This window comes from Sparus aurata, chromosome 14 (assembly GCF_900880675.1).
Source record: "Sparus aurata chromosome 14, fSpaAur1.1, whole genome shotgun sequence".
Lineage (NCBI taxonomy): Eukaryota > Metazoa > Chordata > Actinopteri > Spariformes > Sparidae > Sparus > Sparus aurata.
The window spans coordinates 14462540-14481731 of NC_044200.1; the positions used below are offsets into that span (position 1 = coordinate 14462540).

Below are 19192 nucleotides of genomic sequence, written 5' to 3' on the forward strand. Positions count from 1 at the left end.
TTGCGTAGGGATGTATAGATGACGTCTTTCAAGTCCTCAGATAGGCTGAGGGAAGATACCGAGGAAGCAGAGAACGGCTTGGAGAGTGAGAAGTCCTCTTGTTGAAGAGGAGTGTGTATGTGTCAGATAAGAGGCTGTAGATTTGAGTGTATAGGCTTGCTTAGGTGTGTGTTTCTGTGAGCCTGTGTGTATGAGGGAGAGAGAGAGAGAGAGAGAGAGAGAGAGAGTGAAAGAGAGGCTTGGATGGAGAGTGAGCGAGAGGATATTTTTGAGTCTGACAAACTCAAGTCGCATGATGTTTTGCAGCTCGGAGCAGAAAAGCGGCGATAGAGAGAAAGAAAACAAACACTCTCAACAGGAAGACTTATGCACCATGGATCAAATTAATTCCTTAATTATCCACAGCAACAACAGTTTTTTTAAATACATTTTTTTTTTTAGATAAGCATTACCTGTCTTACAAAGCCTCTACTGTATGTGTGAGAGCTATGCACCCATTTATACATGAGAATGAAGAAGGAAACATTAATAATGTATTAGGAAACCCTTTAGACTTGCTGTCTGCTTTCTCTGCACACATTTTGAGGACACATACACACTCACACACAGACACACACACATGCACGCACACACTCAGTAGGGCGAGAAAAATAAGGAGAGAGGGCCCTCAGGGAGGCGTCTAACAGTGATATGGGTGGTCAGGGTCTTGTCTAAGTGCTGCTGGGAAGTGAAATGTGTGCTTCCAGTCAGTCAGGTGACCTGCGGCTATTGTCATGTGACCACCGCGAGGTCATGTGATCGTAATGTGAAAATGAGTGAGAGACGATGAGAGTAAGCACACGCATGGCTGTTTCAGTGCGCTAATGGGCCATCATCAGTGAAAGGGTTGCTGCGGGATGAAGGGCTAAGCTCTTAACGCACACGCGCGCGCACACACACACACATGCACACACACACACAAAACACACACACAAGGGCTCTACACAAATGAATGCACTTAGAAATACACTGGAGCTTTCAGATGTTCTGTGTGTGTGTCTGTGTGTCTGTGTGTGTCTGTGTAAGTCATATGATATAGATGAGGCCCCAGGTTATGCAATATGACAATATGAGATCATCACCTCAGATCTTCCTAATCTAAAGCAGCTCACAAGGTTTTTTAAAGCTTTTTCAAAAGACCAGTGTACCGTTATCTGGCAGAACCTTCTGTGCTGATTTGTTGATTGTTTGGAGAAGAGTAGGAATACTACCTGAATATTGGGTTATCTCTCTGATGACACTGCAAGCAACAGTACCTTCACGTCCTAAGTAGCTAGTACTTGCATATCCGTGAGCACTTGGATTCGGTGTTATTGTAGCTTTAATGCAATGAATGATTGATGCTGACCTCGTGCTTCGTCTCGGATGGCTCGCACCAATGCGCTGAATGCTTTGTTTTTATAAATGTACATAATATAAATCTCTTAAATAAAACAATAAGATCGTGTAAAAATAAGACACAGATTCACAACATTTCATTGTTCTTTCTGAGAGAATATTGTGAATGTATTTGAAACAATCAAACAGTGGAATTGGAGGCAAGGTGCACCCGCCCTTTTGGACCTCTTTTTAAAACCGGTTGCCATGGTGATAGTCCTGATAATGTAGCTGGGAGTAGGTGTCTAACCTCCAACGTCTGATCTTGCATCACCTCAAAAAATTGCAACTTAAAAATAAAAGCTCTGACACTTTTTATTGCTCCTAACTGTGTTTCTTGTCTTTTCCTGTCATCTGTTCTTAAACAAACACACACACACACACACACACACACACACACACACACACACACACAGCCTTTGCATCAGTCATGCTGCTCTTAATGTGTTTGTGTGCAGACCGAGCTGTCTGTTCACTTCCCTGTAATTTCATCCTCTAAAAGGGTCACAGACATTATGAAATGTTCTAGATATGTGTCATGAATATCTTTCAAAGCGCACATTATCTGTTTGTTCCAGGTTAATTGAAGCCTCTCTGTTATATTTGTTTTAATCTTTTTGTGTCATATCTGGGGCAGCTTCCTTGTAACTGTAGGTTATGCTGTGACGACAACAACAACATATTCATTTAGAGTTACTGAAGAAGCCGCAACCATATTTGGGCTTAAATCCTCTGAGTATTGAGGTTTTGTTACCTTATTTTATCGTTGTCAGGCAGTTCCTCTGAATATGTGTATTTTTGGGATAGTGATGTGCCGAATGTGTCAGCTATGGTTAGACACAGAGCTGGTGAAGAAACTGGAAACACATTCAGACTAAGCAAATACCCACGTATGCACTCGCACTAACGCTGCTCTGCAGCAGAGCTAATTGCAAGAAAAGTCATGCCTACAACAAAATAATTAGGATTCTTTTGGCTTTATTCCACTCGTAATAAAAGCTGACATATAAACAAACACAGGCTAGACAAAGTTGAATGAATTGCACCTTTTACACACATGCACACAATCACAGTACTTTACAAGATCTGACTCGCCCACACTGCCCTTTGCATCTGCGTTTATTGAAGTGTCAGTGGTCGAGCTGGAATTCTCATTAAACTGTTTGGATGTATGTGTGTAGGTCTTTACGAAGATGCTAGCCTACCACAGAACTGAGGAATGTAACCCCTAACTTTTGCTTGTCTCGGTCAAGCTCTCTCTGGGTGGCTAGCTCTCTCAACACTGCTAACAAAGAGTCGATTAAAGCTTGGTGTGAATGTTACAGACTACGACTCGCATCCATACAAACAGACAAAAACACGAGGGACACAAGAATTAGGGTTTGTATTCGAGGATTCGATGTTCATTACAGGAAAGAATTAGGAGTTGTTAAATGTTGGGAAGCCAGTGAGGGATCATGCTGGTGACCCCATAGCTGTGTACTAAATCACTGCCTTGTTTTCTCATTCTAGATATGAAACAATTAGTTGTTTAATCCATCACACAATCAAACATCGACACAAATTTCATCTTTAAGTTTAAGCAAAAATGCTTAAAAACTTCTATGTACATTTTTTTTCGGATTTTCTTGGTCTTCTTTGATGGACTATGATCAGATTTCAGGAATGTAGAATAAGTAGCAGCAAGTGGTGAACAGGCCATCAACACATTTTTGTTCCATAAACCATACTCATACGGCAGCCATTTTCCGTCACACTCGAAATCCAAAATCGTACTGTTGAAAGTGGTTGAATGCTAACTTTAGCTAATGGGTTAGCAGATATTGTTGTCATTTCACAGCTCCCTGATCTATCAGCAACTGAAAAGACAATGGATAATAGACATCCCGGGAGATGTCGGGGCATATTTTGAAGTAGAACCGCATGGTTCATAACCTGTTAGCTTCTGTTACACCACAGCTAATATAAGTCTTCAAACACTTCCTCGCTAATACTACCATTTGACAGTGTTACATAATACAGTAGGAATGGTGTTATTTAAGTACCAGTGCTTATCTTGAGCACAAGTATTATCCCTAGAAGTAAAATGCACTGGATGTAATCAAACATTAATGTTAGCTAGGAAGTGGTTGAATGCTATCATTAGCTAATGGGTTCCCAAATACGTTGTTTTACCCTGTAATATGGCCTGTATCCCCTTGGGGTTTTCACTATGCATTGTCTTTCCAGTTGTTGATCATAGGGAAGTGCTGAAACGATAATCATATGTCAGATTCCCTATGTTTATACGATTTACAAGCTGAAACGGAATGTCACCCACGGTAAATGTCTGCTGTGTGAATATGTCTGCTGTTGTGGGAAGAAATACAGTAACATATAAAGTTACAAAGGACTGATTACAGACGAGGAGAAACATGGTTGTCTACAGTCTTCTCATGAGTTAACAGTGGAGTTAACTCATGGGGAGCTACACTAACAAAGACCACAGTAAGGGGGAGAATATGGAAAGAAAAACACACGCTAGCAGCTTCCCTAATTTTACCTCCTGTGTAAAGTCAAATCAGTTTATTTATAAACCACTTTTAGAAACCAGTTTGTACTTCTCAGAGAACCCAAGCGTGTGCTGTACTGACAAAAAAAGACACATCAAAATAAGCCTGAGACTCTGATGGATGTTTGTGGCTTCTGTGAGTGAAGATGAAAGGACAGTCTACTGTTTTATCTACATCCACTCTCCCTCTCTTGTGCTGTATTTTAATGTAATAAGGCAGAATTCTCTGATAGCACCTGGTTTCATATTTCATCTGCATTTGTATTCCAGTGGCATGTGTAGATGGTGCCTCGGTGTTGGGTGTAAACAATATTTTTTATCGTGTTGCCAAGCCCTAGCTGTATGTTTTTGTAGCATTCATTATAGCTTGTTTTTGTTCCTCTGTTAATTAGCTCTCCTCCCCACCCTTTAAACCCTCTCCCCGCTTAAACTGAATCTAATCACACACACCATAATAATAGTGTTGTGCTATTATTAGAACTCATTTTGTTTGGTTAAATGCTTCTTCTCGCTAGATTTCCAATGAACGTTTCCTTGATTTTTCTGTATGGGTGACTAATTTTCCTGTCCTGTCCTGTGTGTAGGATCGCAAGCTGTCCAAGTCGGAGCGTCAGCGCTTTAAAGAAGAGGCCGGGATGTTGAAGGGTCTCCAGCATCCTAACATTGTCCGCTTCTACGACTCCTGGGAGGGACCGTGCAAAGGAAAGAAATGTATTGTTCTGGTCACTGAGCTCATGACATCTGGAACGCTGAAAACGTAAGTAAATGAGAGAAAGAAAAAAACACATTTCCAAGATGTTAAAGGGGTTCTATGGAACAATTTGTAGCAATTACTTGTATTAATCACTTTTTCAGTGGTCATATATGAGTGGATATTAACATCAAGTGAAGAAATTGGTCATTTCTGTCTCTTTTGGTTGCCTAAACAAACATAGACAATTTGTGTAAGTAGTTTAATGCTGCTGGACTGTGGATTTCTGTGTGGAGGACTTGGTCGGAATTTCCATGACAGTCTATCGATGTGACTTAATACACATTGTCTGGTGCCTCGTCTCAGTGCCTCTCTCTGGCCGCTCTGCTAACAGAAAGCAACAGTAGCTAACGTCTGCTAACATAAACGTCCAGCCTCCAGCAGTTTATAAGGATGAACAGGGAGCTGCAGGTGTGAAACACTGCAAACTAAAGAATCTGCTAATAGTTTGGAGAATGAAAACAGATCGGATCTGGCTAATAACTTGCTAATAAATTGTATGGAAAACAGAGACTCTATTTGTAGGGCTTGTGCACAAACACCACACACACATGCTAGTGTGTCTTTTCCCCCTTGCGTCTAAAAAGCTCTGCTGTTACAGACGATGACTCGCCTCCAGATTTTCGTTGAAATGTAAAAATTACCCATTCAAGCACATGCGTGTGTTGTCCCCTTTCCTGTCAAACCAATATGCAGGTTTTTGTCTAATTTCAATATTTGAAATGGCCTTTCACTGTAAACACCTCACGTCCCAGCAGGATGTCTGTATAGAGTGCAGCTGTTAGCGGGTCAGCTAGGGTGTCTGACTCATTACATGTACAGTATGTGTCTATGCGTATGTTATGTAGAGTATTTATGTCACTGGCTGAATGCCTGTCTATGTATGTATGTGATGCGTGTTCCAGAGTAAGATGTTCTCATCAGATTTTAGCAATGAATACACTAAACAAGTCAGTAAAGGTCAAAAGTCATGTGAAGACTCAAAACAAACGAAGTATATATGTGGTTAACATGTCAGAACCAGGGGTGCCTGTCCGTCTCTGCGCCCCCCCCCCAGCTTCACTGTGATGAACTGATCTGTGTCTGTGGCTGTCATTGTCCATGCCATGACCACACGCCAGTCTGTAAAGATTAGATGTGTGTCTGTGAATGCAAATGTGATTGTTGAACTCCCAACACAATAAAAGGCTGAATGTGAGGCTTGCAGCGCACGGCGTGCCCCGTGCAGTGCATCGTGGGACATAGGCCCACCTGCCAGCTGCTGCTTCTGCTGCAGATTCCTCTCATTCCTGATCGAGAGACACAGACAGAGGGAGAGACCAAATGAGCCGTGTGTGTGTGTGGAGGGGGTGCAGGGGGCAGACAGAGGGGAGAGTTGGATGGATGACCAGACTGATGTACAGTTAGTTTGAGGCAGGAAGAGGGAGACAGGAAGTGAAACAGTCTGATAAGATGATAGTCAGACAGTCAGCTGAAGAGGCAGGAAAAGCATAAATAGGCAAATCAATAGATTAATAAATAACTAGTTTAAAGGCAGCTACTGAATGACATACCTATGAACCACCTGTGACCACAGAGTGAGAGTATCACTCCAGTTGCACAGCACTACCAAGGACAGTAGCGCCCTCCACTGGAAGACTGAAAAAGGTTCATAAATGAGTTGAGGGCAGATGCTCTCTGTCCAGCATCGTTTATCTATCCAGCTTGTAAAACTGAGCACTTTTCACCTTTTTTTTTTCTGTTTTCCAACAATTTTGTCACTTTCCAGTATTTCATTCCATTGTACCAAAGAGGAAAGCATGAAAAATAAACTATTGAAAGGAAAATTACAAGAGTAATTTAAATATTCAGATTAGGGAACAAAATTAGTAACTAAAATGCAAAAGCTCATGTAAAGCAGGGCAAGTGTGACTTGACAACATGTTTGATAAAAGGCAATAGAACTTAGATCATCCATTATTTTGAGAAAATGACTTATATTAAATATGTTGTACTATAGTGTTAGAACAGAATAATGTGGCACCATGAACGTATTATAAAACCTTATTTACATTAAGCATACATAATAATATGAAGCAGAAGCAGTAGCTGTAAAAAGAGCTGCACCCTGAAGCCTGTAGTAGGTTCATGTTTAGTGTTTTGCCCAACAAAAGTTTGAATACCCCAAAATAATTGATTTGCTATGATGAAATTCTAGAAAATCTTGGAAAAATTGGCACATTTTTTGGCATTTTGAGTAATTTTGTGTCAGTCCGCTATTCCAATTATCACCTCTGTTGACTCTACACAATATATGCAGGCATGGAATTAGTCTCACAAGCATTTATGTAATTAAGAATTGCATCCATGTACATATACGAACACGGCTGCTCTGGGATTTGGCTGTCATCCAGATGAAGACTCAGAAAGGAGAGAGGACTGTTGTACACTGAAGTGGTGGAAAAAGAAAGCGAGAGATGATGAGAGGGAGGACTGATAGGGACGGAGGGAGATGGTGTGGATGGAAAAACTGAGCCCGGGCCTGGGTTCAGGGTATTAGAGGCCCCTTATCTATCTGTGTGTGTGTGTGTGTGTGTGTGTGTGTGTGTGTGTGTGTGTGTGTGTGTGTGTGTGTGTGAGTGTTTGTGAGAGAGATGAAGAAGCACAAAGGCATGTGTGTCTGAGTATGAATGCTTTCATGTTTCTGTATGTGTACTGTTCACACACTGTATATACATATTTATCTGCATATTTCTCCCTCTGTGTTTTTCTGTGTTGAAAAGAGAGCTATGTTGAGTGAGAGAAACTTCGTGCAGTGCCTGACTCCAGCATCACATGCCACAGGGTTGAACTTTTCTGTCAACACCGCTCTTACTTCAGAAACGGAGGGAAAGAAAGTGGAGGAGACAAGCGAGGGAGGGGAGGGTGGGAAGGTAAAGGGAAGGAAGGTACAGACGGAGGAGAAGAGAGTGCTCTCTTTAGAGTTATGGGGAAGGGTGACGGGATGAGGGTGGATTTGAGGATGAGGGAGTGAAAGGTTTTAGCTTTATGCAGATGTGCATTTGGAGGAATGTCAATATAAAAAGTCATGAAAAGATGTTTAATTTAATACTTAGGATGTTATTTGAGTGCAGCACTCGATTAAATACACTCTCTTCACACCCCTGGATAATTAATGAAGTGTCATTTACTGAAGTCGCAGGCTCACGACTGAAACACTGGAGCTTGTAGCAGCAGTCTGGATCAGACGCGAAGCAGACTAATCTGATACTGAATCCAGATTTGTCTGGATGGCTTCTTGTCAGTTGTTGCTGCGTTATTAGAGCAGCTGTTGACAGTCAGGATCTGTGTGCAAGTAGAGCTGCCAGTGATGGTGGAACAGGACTCACTGATGCTGCTCTGCAGCAGGAGGTTGACTGTCTGGACCAGGAGGCAACAGCATTCTTTGCAGGGTCACTGTGCGGTTCAGTCAGCTGCCAGTTATTCAAAGGGGCCATGGGCAGATTTAATTTAAGCTTGGACATTGAATTAATTGCGCTGAATAGATCGAGGATGATATCATTTTAAGCTCTCGGAACCAAAGTGCTTTAATAAAAAAATAAATTGGCTCAAATCAGATATATTCTGCTTGCTGTGGTGCAGTAGAAGTTGCACACACAGGCAGAATCAAACACATCAAAAAGAAGATGAGCCTTGGAACAGTTTATCTCTTTTGAAACCTCCTCATCATCTGGATGATCAGAGGATGACTAAGGAGTACACTTCGCTTCCCCATCTGTTCTTCAGTCTGTTCTTCGATTTGACTAAACAGCGGAGGAGAGACAGGCAGACAAGTCCCCAGCCGATGACAGACAATTGGAAAGACTTTGCTTGGAATTCAAACATTGATTTTAAATGAGCTAATCAAGGGTGACAGAAGCCTTTTCATCATATAATTTAATCAATACAAGTAACAACGACTGCATGTTTAAGTTATTTGACTAAAATCTGTCAATCATTCTGGAAATACTGCTGTGCGGCTAATTGACGTAAACTTCACACACAGTAAAATTCCTGTCCTGTTCTCCCAGTAATCCTGTGAGGTTTCCTCCACTTTCCTCCCACATTCCAAAGACTTACAAACCAGGTGGACCCGAGGCTACAGATCGACCACAGCTGTGATTCTCCATTAGCTGTGTGATGATGGCCTGGCAAGCTGTCAAAGGGTTTTCCACCCAGTGTATGCTGGGATAGGTTCCAGACAGAGGGGTGTGGACCAAACCTGAGCCTTCAAGCCCTCTCCCCTCCAGCAAATCAAGTGCTAGCATAACGTCCCTAACTTGGTCTATTAGAGACAGGGCATCTGGGAGGGCATATCAGAACGATCTAAAATGAGTTAACTCCAAAGATATTCAAATACTGGAAGGGACAATTCATGTCCCATCCATCCATACGCAAACCGTCACCCTAGCTGTGGACAATGGACAACTTCTACTTAGTAACCACACAAAAAAAATCTCTGATGATGTGCGATAGCGTGACTGCTATTGTTTGTTAGAATAGCCTTAAAATGTGACATTTACATAAGCTTTTTTTTGTTTTTTTTTTTGTGCTTTATGCAGTGTGACTAAATGATTAAAATTCTAAATGACAGCTTTGTTAAAATTGGTTTTATTCAGAAGTTTCCGGGGGTGGTTACCTGGGAAACTGTTATGCGTGATAATTATGATGCACAGGCTGCACTTAGCTAAGCAGTGATAACAGTGTTTTTTGTAGTCACTCAATGAAGCTGTTAACCTAGAGAGCTTCATGAATGAATACTAGGTCGTGCCAGTCACTTGATGAAAGACGATAAGCATCCTGTTACCATGGAAATTGCCAGATCCGATTAAATGACAGAATGTGCCGGAAGTTGCACCAATATGACTCATGGGGGCTGGGAAAAAGTTGGGTGAGTGCAAATACAGTAAATTAAACACTGATATAACTCTGGTCTCTGTTATGCTGAATAAAGACAGAGCTTATGAGTACTGGCTGTTCATTGACGTTGCACATGTCGCTCTCTAACATGCAGACACCAGAGTGTCTGTCAGTGTGTGTTCTTGTGCCAACGTCCATGTTTGCATGAGTATTTATGCTGCATCTCCTTTAAGCTGGAATTGTCTGACGGTAATCCACTTTGGTTGTGTAAGCTTTCATCTTTAATTGAAGCATTATCCGTGTTTCCGTCGCTCTTATCCTGCCATCGTCTGCCCCTCCATGCCTTTGCTTTGAAATAATTAATTCCCCCGTGGATGGTTTTCGGTGTCCTGCAGTATTATCACAGCGGAATATATTCAGAACGCTTCAAAGAGTCATCTGAGTGCCCTTCAACCTCAATAAAACCCTGCTAAATATGAGATATGAGATGCTTAAGAGGACAACTTTGTTTTATGTCAGTGGCAAAAGCTGCTGCAAGGTCACACATGCTGCTCTGTATATTTTTGTTTGTAAATGTATTGCTTTGTTGAATGATGCGCTTTCCCATGTGTGATCCCCTCATCCTGCAGCTACCTGAAGCGTTTCAAGGTGATGAAAATAAAGGTCCTGCGGTCGTGGTGCAGGCAGATCCTCAAAGGCCTTCACTTCCTGCACACCAGAGCCCCGCCCATCATTCACAGGGACCTGAAATGCGACAACATCTTTATCACGGGGCCAACGGGCTCGGTGAAGATTGGAGACCTTGGTTTAGCCACGCTAAAGAGGGCGTCCTTTGCCAAGAGTGTCATAGGTAGGAAAATGCATGTGCACGAATTCCTTATCTCCTTGTGTTGCGCAACAAAATTAAATGTTTAGAATTGTGGATGTGGACAAAGTGTAACAACCGACATTATTTATGGGAGTTTTGCCATTACAAAAAGGACTTTACACACGTATGTCAACAGACGCTGTCTTGTGTAAGTAAAGACATAAGCACATACACATTGTGCAGCACTGCACACGCCTACTGTAGGTTCATTTCACTGCCTCTAAAATGTCTGGTTGTAAAAGCAAACCGCAGGCATTTGAAAAGTGAAATGTACTCTAGTAAGCTGGGATTAGGCTGTCTGGAGTTGTGATGGCTGCACACACACACACACACACACACACACACACACACACACACACACCAAAGATACACCCCAAACGCACACCCTGCATGTAAAACACACTCCATACACACAGAATTACGTGGAGTCAATAGTGTCTGCTGTGCTTCATATGATAACTTGGCTGCCTTTCAGTGGTTTAGTTGGGCAGTTAACCACAAGTATTCTGGTATTCACACATATTCTCACATGCATACATGAACGTGCATATTCTCATACACTCGAGGCGGGAATGATATGCTTTGTAAATCTCACAGATGCTTTGTAGTAATTAGGCAGACCTCAAGTATTTGGACACTTGCAGAAATCCACAAACAAGCACACACAGACACACACACACACACACACACACACACACACACACACACACACACGAATGTGCAAACACAAAAACAACAAGGCCAGTATGTGGTACCAATATGAGGAGTTTAGAAGTTTCAGCTGTCAGCTTAAGTCGTCTACTCTCAGAATCATTTTAGCATGTGTTACTCAACTGACAGTTTGGCTTTTAAGCCTTAATGTTTATTTAGCCTCATAAAATCGGATCAGTGGTGGAATACTGTTTGTGAGGAAAGCACAAAGACTGAGCAACTGCTCAAATCTCTTACTCAAAGCAGCTATTGGTCAGTTTCTTCTGGAGCAATGATCATGTTAAGTATTCCGCTACAGTACTATAGTACATTTCCCAATACGAAACCTTTAAAGCAACATTATGTAAGGGTTAATTACTTATGATCCAAATCAGCAAGCCAACCAATTTGCTAACACAGTGCTGACCGTGCTCTCGTCGCTGCCACAGCTGCCTTTAGTTCTCGTGCCCGTTGTAGCACCACTGCCAAGCCAAGGAGCAATCCGTGCTTCCTCCTACTGGTGGTCCAATACCTCTTTGCACTGGCTGTAAACAGTCCCCTGGTACTCTAAGCTCCCAGTGTTGTCCAAGCACAGTCAGTTAGTTGCAGGGCTAACGGAGCTTACTATCAGCTACAGTTAGCAGCAGCTAGCGGTTTCCTGGGAAATCTGACCACTGGCAAATTCCAGAATTCAGCAAGCATATAAAATATATTTCAATTTCATAGTTGCGCACTTCTCATGGGAGATCTTACCTGCTCCCCTCAGTTACAAAGCCGACAGAGGCCCCATTCTCCCTATTGCGAGTCAATGCACCAACACAATTATTTTGAAGCTTCTATTTTACGGTAAACTCATTACAGAAAGTTGCTTTAGGACTGAGAGATCCAAATTCCCAGCACAGTTTAACAGCTGATTGTTTTTATCACCAGGAACCCCAGAGTTCATGGCTCCAGAGATGTACGAGGAGAAGTATGACGAATCTGTGGACGTGTACGCCTTCGGGATGTGTATGCTGGAGATGGCTACCTCAGAGTACCCCTACTCTGAATGTCAAAACGCTGCCCAGATCTACAGGCGGGTTACCAGCGTAAGTGTAACCTCATACATAGTGTGACTAAACTATTCCTTTTGAATGCCTCAGCTGTGACTGATGATAGACTGGAGTGACATTCATGTGCTGTAACCAAGAGTCTCTGATCTCCATCCTTCTCCACCCCCCCATACTTGTTTACCGACTGAATTAATAAGTTTGGTATGAGCTGCAGGAGGACCCGTCATATGACTGTGTTTTTGCCTGATTAGTCTCTCTCGCCTTTCCTCCCTCCCTCCCTCCCTCCACCTCTCTCTCTCTCGCTCTGTTTTACAAAAGTGGAAAAAAAAGGAAACGGTTGCACTATGGGAAGGCTTTGGTTGACTGTATTTTTTTCTCCACCAGCAGAAAGAAATACAAGGTCAAAACAAATGTTACCTCAAATAATGTTGTCATTTTGGCCTCGAGTATGACACCTGAACCACCCTTAAAGCTTCTTGGAGAGCAAATTCAGAGACATAAAAGAGGAAAGTGTCTCGAATAAAAAAGAGAATTCTGAACTGTAAATCAACAGACAAAAAGACATCTGATTTAAAAGCCTCTAATTAACATTTACTCTCTGCGAAATAATGTCCAGTGTTGCTAAAATTTAGACGACAGTTGGCTGGGGGAAAAAAAAAAAAACGACAGACAGAGAGGACAACAGATGCAATCAGAAGCTGTTTTTAAGTTGAGTGCTGCTGAGGTCATCAACCTAACACACACACGCGCGCGCACACACACCCCAACACACACACACAGATGGATGAGAGCTGTCTCGTTTTTTTTTTTTTGCCTCACGGGACTGAGTTCAGCTTTGTGCAGGCTGACAGTGACGGTTAATGGAGCAGAGGAATTTACTAGAAATCTCCCTCGCCCTCTTTTTCTCTCACACTATCCTCCTCTAGTACCGCTGTTATCACTGTTCTCTCTGCATCTGTCCGTTTTGTCACATCTTTAACTCGGCGCACACATTTGGGCAAACAACATTCATTTAAAACAAAGTGAGGCTTAGTACTATTCCCCCTAAATATTTGATTGGTATTACTACAGAGATGCTGTGCTGTTTATAGCTTATGGAAGAGTGCAACATCCCCCTCAGCTAAAACAAGCGCTTCGGTTATCTCTGCTGACGTCTTGCATTAAAATTTAATGGTAACTTCAGCAGCAGTGAAAGGGTTTTCGGTGTGTTTACCAAAAATAAAAAGTGATCTGTTCCATCTTCTGTTTTAGATCATTATAGTCAAACAAAGAGCACATGTGATTAGTCTTGACAAATGTTGCTTTTTCTTATATTATTTATATCTTATATGCTTTAATGTATGTTCACGTTCTGTTCAAATTTTCAGCACAGTAATGGAATTGATAAAACTGCCTTAGGGGCCCATTCGTACTATCTGACAGGCACATTCAAATGGAAGGGATTTGGATTAAGATTGCCTCCCTGCCTCCAACCACCGCTGTGAGGGGAGAGAATCAGCCTCTGTCTCTCTTCTGTCATCTTTCTGTCTCTGAGTGTCTCAATTTAATTTAAGAAGCTTCACGCGCAGAATACATTCAGCCGGTATCTCTCAATCCATATGTTCGCCTGGCCGTCTGTCTCTCTTTATGTTTCGTCCTTTCTCTCACACAAAATTGAAATCACATCCCCACTTTGATGGAAGCATATTTGATTATCTTCATGACCTCAGCCTTGGGGTTCGCAGCTCTTGTTTGCACGTGTGTGTGTGTGTGTGTGTGTGTGTGTACGTGTTTCAACAGGGCGTTATCCCACTCAGATTGTTTTATTCACTCAGATAAACATGCAGTCAAACAACCAAATTCAGTTGTCTGTATTTGTTACTGTCTCACACACACACACACACACACACACACACACACACACACACACACACACACACATACACACACACAAATAGCCTTGTGACAACCCCAGGGTGCCCAAGTCACCTGCTTCCTTTCATTTCACTGCCTAATCCATCCTTGCAGCTTTCCACCCTCCATTTCTCCCTCTATTCAGTCCTCACAAAGCGAACCTCACTTCACCCCTGATGAGTTTTAACTTGAACTTTAGAAAATAAAACAGAAATTGTGGATCTAACTGTAGCATTAAACCAAAATGTTGCCCACTGCCTCTTTATTTTTTAGCTGACTAAGACATTTACCAGTTACAGATCACTTATAGGATTTTCCTTTCAGGAAGTTGGCAGTAGCTTCTGCTTTCTTCGTCTAGTTTGCCTGTTAAGGCTGGCGAAATAGCGTTAAAATATATTCATGATATTTAAGGGTGCTTTTTTCATTAAGAATACTCTTGACAGTGTGAAAAATATTTTAGAATATTTTAGGTTTAGAACTCAAAACAGCTGTTTGTTTGGCAGGATGTTTGGCTATATAAGCTGTTGTCCTACCCCTTTAGTTGTCACGGTCTTCTTGAACTTCTTTCGCACCACTGATGTCGCTCACCACTTTGAAACTGACTGTTACTTTCTTGCTTCTTGTTTGATTAGCCTCACGGTATGACATCATTGCATCAACAAGTTGCAATTTTGCTGTTATCAAGATATGAAGATTTTTCAAAATATATTATTGTGAATGATACGATACTGCCATTTCTGGACATTGCCCTGGTACTTTTCTTTTTGACCCTGGTCATCTCTGTTCTGATATGAAGCTCTCACATTCTCACCAATCTGAATTTGTATGTGCAGCCTGATCTTTCAGTTTGACCCCAACAGAACTGACACTTAGCACAGTGGTTCCCAAAAAACTGGTTTGATATTTCTCAGATATTTTTCTAGTCAGTTCGCTTCTCCTCCTCCTTTTAATCTTTTTTAAAGCTGGAAACTGTGTCAGATAATGTTGTCATTTTGGCCTCGAGTATGACACCAGAACCACCCTTAAAGCATCTTGGAGAGCAAATTCAGAGACATAAGAGAGGAAAGTGTCATGATTGTTTACCATGACCACTTTTTTCAAATTTTTACTTTTTAAGTAAAATGTGGGAATTTTCTTTCTTTACTCTCAATATAATTCAGCTAAAAAACACATTAAAAGTGTCTCATAATAATGTATAGTACTATATACAGAAAACAAAAAGACGTATTGAATATATGCTATGTCTTTCGTTTATATTTGAAAAATGAAATGTGAGAGAATTAATTAAATCTTCGTCCCTTTTGATTGCATCAAGCATCAGTACAATAAATGCAGGGATAGATGTGCGTCAAAATCCAATGGTGGGGTTTTCCGCAAACGACAGCTCAATTAACCACATCGAGTTGAATTAAACATGTCAAAGGTCTGGCAGAGAGTGAGTTTGAGAGACAACACACTGCTCTGAAGGAAGGGAGGCAGCTGGATTTATGACGCAAGGCAAAATGAGAGCGTCATTGCGAAACAAAAGATTAATTAAATTATTCTTATGCAACAAAAGCTTGCATGACATTTGTGTTTATAGTCCCCTAAGCACACAGAAAAGGAAACATTATACGGATTAAAAAGTAAATAATAATCAAGCCAAATAAACATTTCATGGTGCAGTGTTGGGGATGCGTTCAGGAGCATCACAGCCTGAGGAAAGAAGCTGCTCCATAGATTGTCGGTACGGCAGGAGACACTTCTTCGACTTAATCTCTTGCCAGATGGCAGCAGAGTAAACAGTCTCTGCGCAGGCACCTCACAATAATCATTTGATCTCACTTATCTAGTTTTCATAATTGTCAGGGAGCCAAATCGTAATTGAAAATACAATTTGATTAATGGGCCCAGCCCTACAAAGTTGTTGACGAGCCTCATGGAACATTCCTTACCCCCAGTCAGCCTTGTTTAATTGAAATTGTGCTGTCTCTCTCACTCTCTCCCCTTCATCCTTCCCTCGCTCTGTCAGACTTAATACCATTACTTCCTCCATTAGTCCTAACTTTGTTTGGCCCTGGATTCTCAAAATGTGTATGTATGTGTGTGTGTTTCTATGTGAGAGAGAGTGTGAGAGAGAGAGAGAGAGAGAGAAAGAGAGAGAGGGGGAGAGATGATGGGGGGGTTGTTATGTAATGGTGAACTGGGGGCTTGGAGAGAAACTGGTCAAGAGAGTGAAGAGAGAAAGGATGACGGGAGGACAAGGCTCGAGGTAGAGAGCAGAAGGGAGGTGGTCATTTGCTGGCACTAACAGGTTGAGATAAACACAGTCAGTTGGCCAAAACTATTCCCAAGACCATCTGTCTGTCAAATAGGTCTCTAGTCTACTTGTCTCAGTGTTTTCTAGGTAAGTTTCTTATACTTTGTTTAATCTTATACCTGTCCTTTCTCGTCTTTTTATGTGCACTCATGTTGTGTATTTGATATATTATGTGTGTGTGTTATTTGAGCAAAAGTTTTGATTTGAGTTTCCATTATCTGTTTTTAACTACTGTTTGACTTTGGTCTCTATTTTGCTCCTTCATGAACAGTGTTTGAACAAATGAGTTGGTCATTCAGATGCCTTCTGGTCGAACTGCGTGCTCCTGTGCAGTTTTTCGCTTCTGAATAATGCATTGAAAGGCCTGTAGAGGTTCCTTGGATGTAGTTACTTGTATGCGTTTCCCCTAGTATCACAAAACACCCAAACCTTGCATTTAACTATAATTGAATATGTAGCATCATGTGTTGTCTTTTAACTATTTTCTTTTTCTGGATGCTGTTTCTGCTAAACAGTGTCACTTTGTTCTCATTATCAGGCCTTGGAGCTGCCTTTTCACAGTGCCAGACTTCAGAATGGGTCCCCGCTGATTCTTTTTTATGAGTGTTATCCATCAGAATGGGCTGTAGTTGTCTTAATTGGCTCTGAACAGCTGTAGTTCATTATTCATTCCTGAGAGGATATCTAGGTCCATGTAGGAATTAACCCTGGACAGGGTCTCTGACTGTTGGACCTCCGACTGTCAAATGTTTAACAATGTTGGGGCAAAATGCTCTATTTGCGTGGTTCATCAATTTGTATTACGGAAAAGTATTTCACAGACGTCATTAGTTAATTTAATTAGTGCCAGTTAATCCTGCTGGATATAATATGGATTTTTCTATTTTCCTATCCTGAGGAATGGTTTAATAATGCTTATTATTAAAAACTGAGGCAACACAGAACCGGCAGGCAAACTAAAATGTGTTTTCTTGAACAAAATGAACAATAAGAGACTTAGAGAATGAATGTGCAACATATACAGTGTGTTTTGTGCTCATTTCTCTTCTTTTTGTGCATGTAGGGAGTGAAGCCTGGCAGTTTTGACAAGGTAGCCATTCCTGAGGTGAAGGAAATTATAGATGGCTGTATCAGAACAAACAAGGATGAGAGGTGAGAAAAGCCAAAATACCAGAATTGTCACTATTTTATTCTATGTTTCTGTTTTTTATGTCTGTGTTTCATTTGGAATTTGAAATGGACTCTATATCATAACTTTGAGATCTGCCTTAAATCTCTTACTTTATTAAAATAACTGCAGCATCAACTCCCAGTTATGTTTGATGGCAAACATGATTGGGTGTAGTGAAGTATGTATGACTTCACCTAATCCTGTTCTGATTCACAGCTCCTTGGTCAGACATAAGAAGTCCTCTGTTCTCATTCTCTCTCCCTGCATGTCCTGCTATTCTGCCAAAACATTCACTTTACCCTCTAAACTGAAGCTAAACCTTCTCCCTCTCTTGCACTTCCTTTGTTTTTCTTCACACCCTCCTCTCCTTATTGTTCAGATTTCTTGCTCTTGGTTAGGAAATTTGATTGTTACCTTTTTCAAAAACAAGACAAGGTCCAAGCCACAAACTCAATGATGCAATGTGAAGTACATGGACAGATGTCTCAGGACTAGATGTAAATATATAAATGAAATCATGGCGTAATGAAATGCCACGTCTGTCTTATTAGCTTGACAGCTGGAGACCAGCTCTCGGGGAATCGCTCTTCTTCAACAAACTGGTATCAAAAAGCATCGAAAAGTAAATTCTCTTCTGTTCCTCTAGGTATGCTATAAAGATCCTGTTGAACCACGCGTTCTTCCAGGAGGACACGGGCGTCAGGGTTGAACTGGCAGAAGAGGATGATGGGGAAATGATTGCCATCAAACTCTGGCTCAGGATAGAAGACATCAAGAAGCTCAAGGGCAAGGAATAATCTTATTTTTGACATTGAATTAAAATCTTTTACTTATGGACAAGATTGTAATAGAAATATTTTTGTCATTATTTGGCAATAGCTGCTCAAAAATAACTTTGAAACAAAAAAAATCACAGCGCTTTACTTCTTGGAAAACAGAGCGAAGGTGCCTGACCGGCCATTTGTAACTTATTTTGCAGGCAAATACAAAGACAACGAAGCCATCGAGTTCTCCTTTGACCTGAACAAGGACGTCCCTGAAGATGTGGCTCAGGAAATGGTATGGACTATATTGACAGTGTGGGAGGAAGTGAGGGATTTAAGCAAGAGAGAATAGTCAAGAAGGGAAGGATATTGGATGTATATGGGTTGGAGTTTTTATCCGGTTTGATAAGAAGAGTATCTGTGTGGCGTCTCCTAACTCCCCAGGTTGAGTCGGGCTATGTTGCTGAGGGTGACCATAAGACCATGGCCAAGGCTATCAAAGACCGCGTGTCTCTGATCCGGAGGAAGAGAGAACAGAGGCAGCTGGTACGTGAGGAACAGGAGAAGAGAAAACTGGAGACTGAGCAACAACTGCAGCAGCAGCTGCAGCAGCAGCAGCAACAACAACAACAACAACAACAACAACAACAACAACTACAACAGCAACTACAACAACAGCAACAAGAGGCACTCAAATCTTCACACACACAGGTTTGTAAGCTTATTAATATAGTTTGCTTGTAAGATCAAAATGTGAGTATTTTAAAGGGTGTGCTCATGAACGCAAAGGAGCCTTTATGCCTTTTTAAGTCATTTCTACTGCAAAACTGACATTTTGAGATGTCTTCTTTATGGCAAG

The 19192-nt window shown here is 41.5% G+C and overlaps 1 protein-coding gene across 5 annotated transcripts in view; it reads left to right on the forward strand.

Moving 5' to 3' along the window:
* The window catches only part of wnk1b (WNK lysine deficient protein kinase 1b), a 98304-nt gene that overhangs the window by 40930 nt on the left and 38182 nt on the right, over positions 1–19192 (forward strand). For all 5 annotated transcript variants that reach the window (XM_030440375.1, XM_030440376.1, XM_030440377.1 and 2 more), the window contains exons 3-9: positions 4552–4724; positions 10226–10446; positions 12085–12242; positions 17462–17550; positions 18216–18355; positions 18549–18628; positions 18778–19044. In XM_030440375.1, coding sequence (XP_030296235.1) covers positions 4552–4724; positions 10226–10446; positions 12085–12242; positions 17462–17550; positions 18216–18355; positions 18549–18628; positions 18778–19044 — 1128 coding nt within the window. The remainder of the gene's footprint in view (positions 1–4551; positions 4725–10225; positions 10447–12084; positions 12243–17461; positions 17551–18215; positions 18356–18548; positions 18629–18777; positions 19045–19192) is intronic.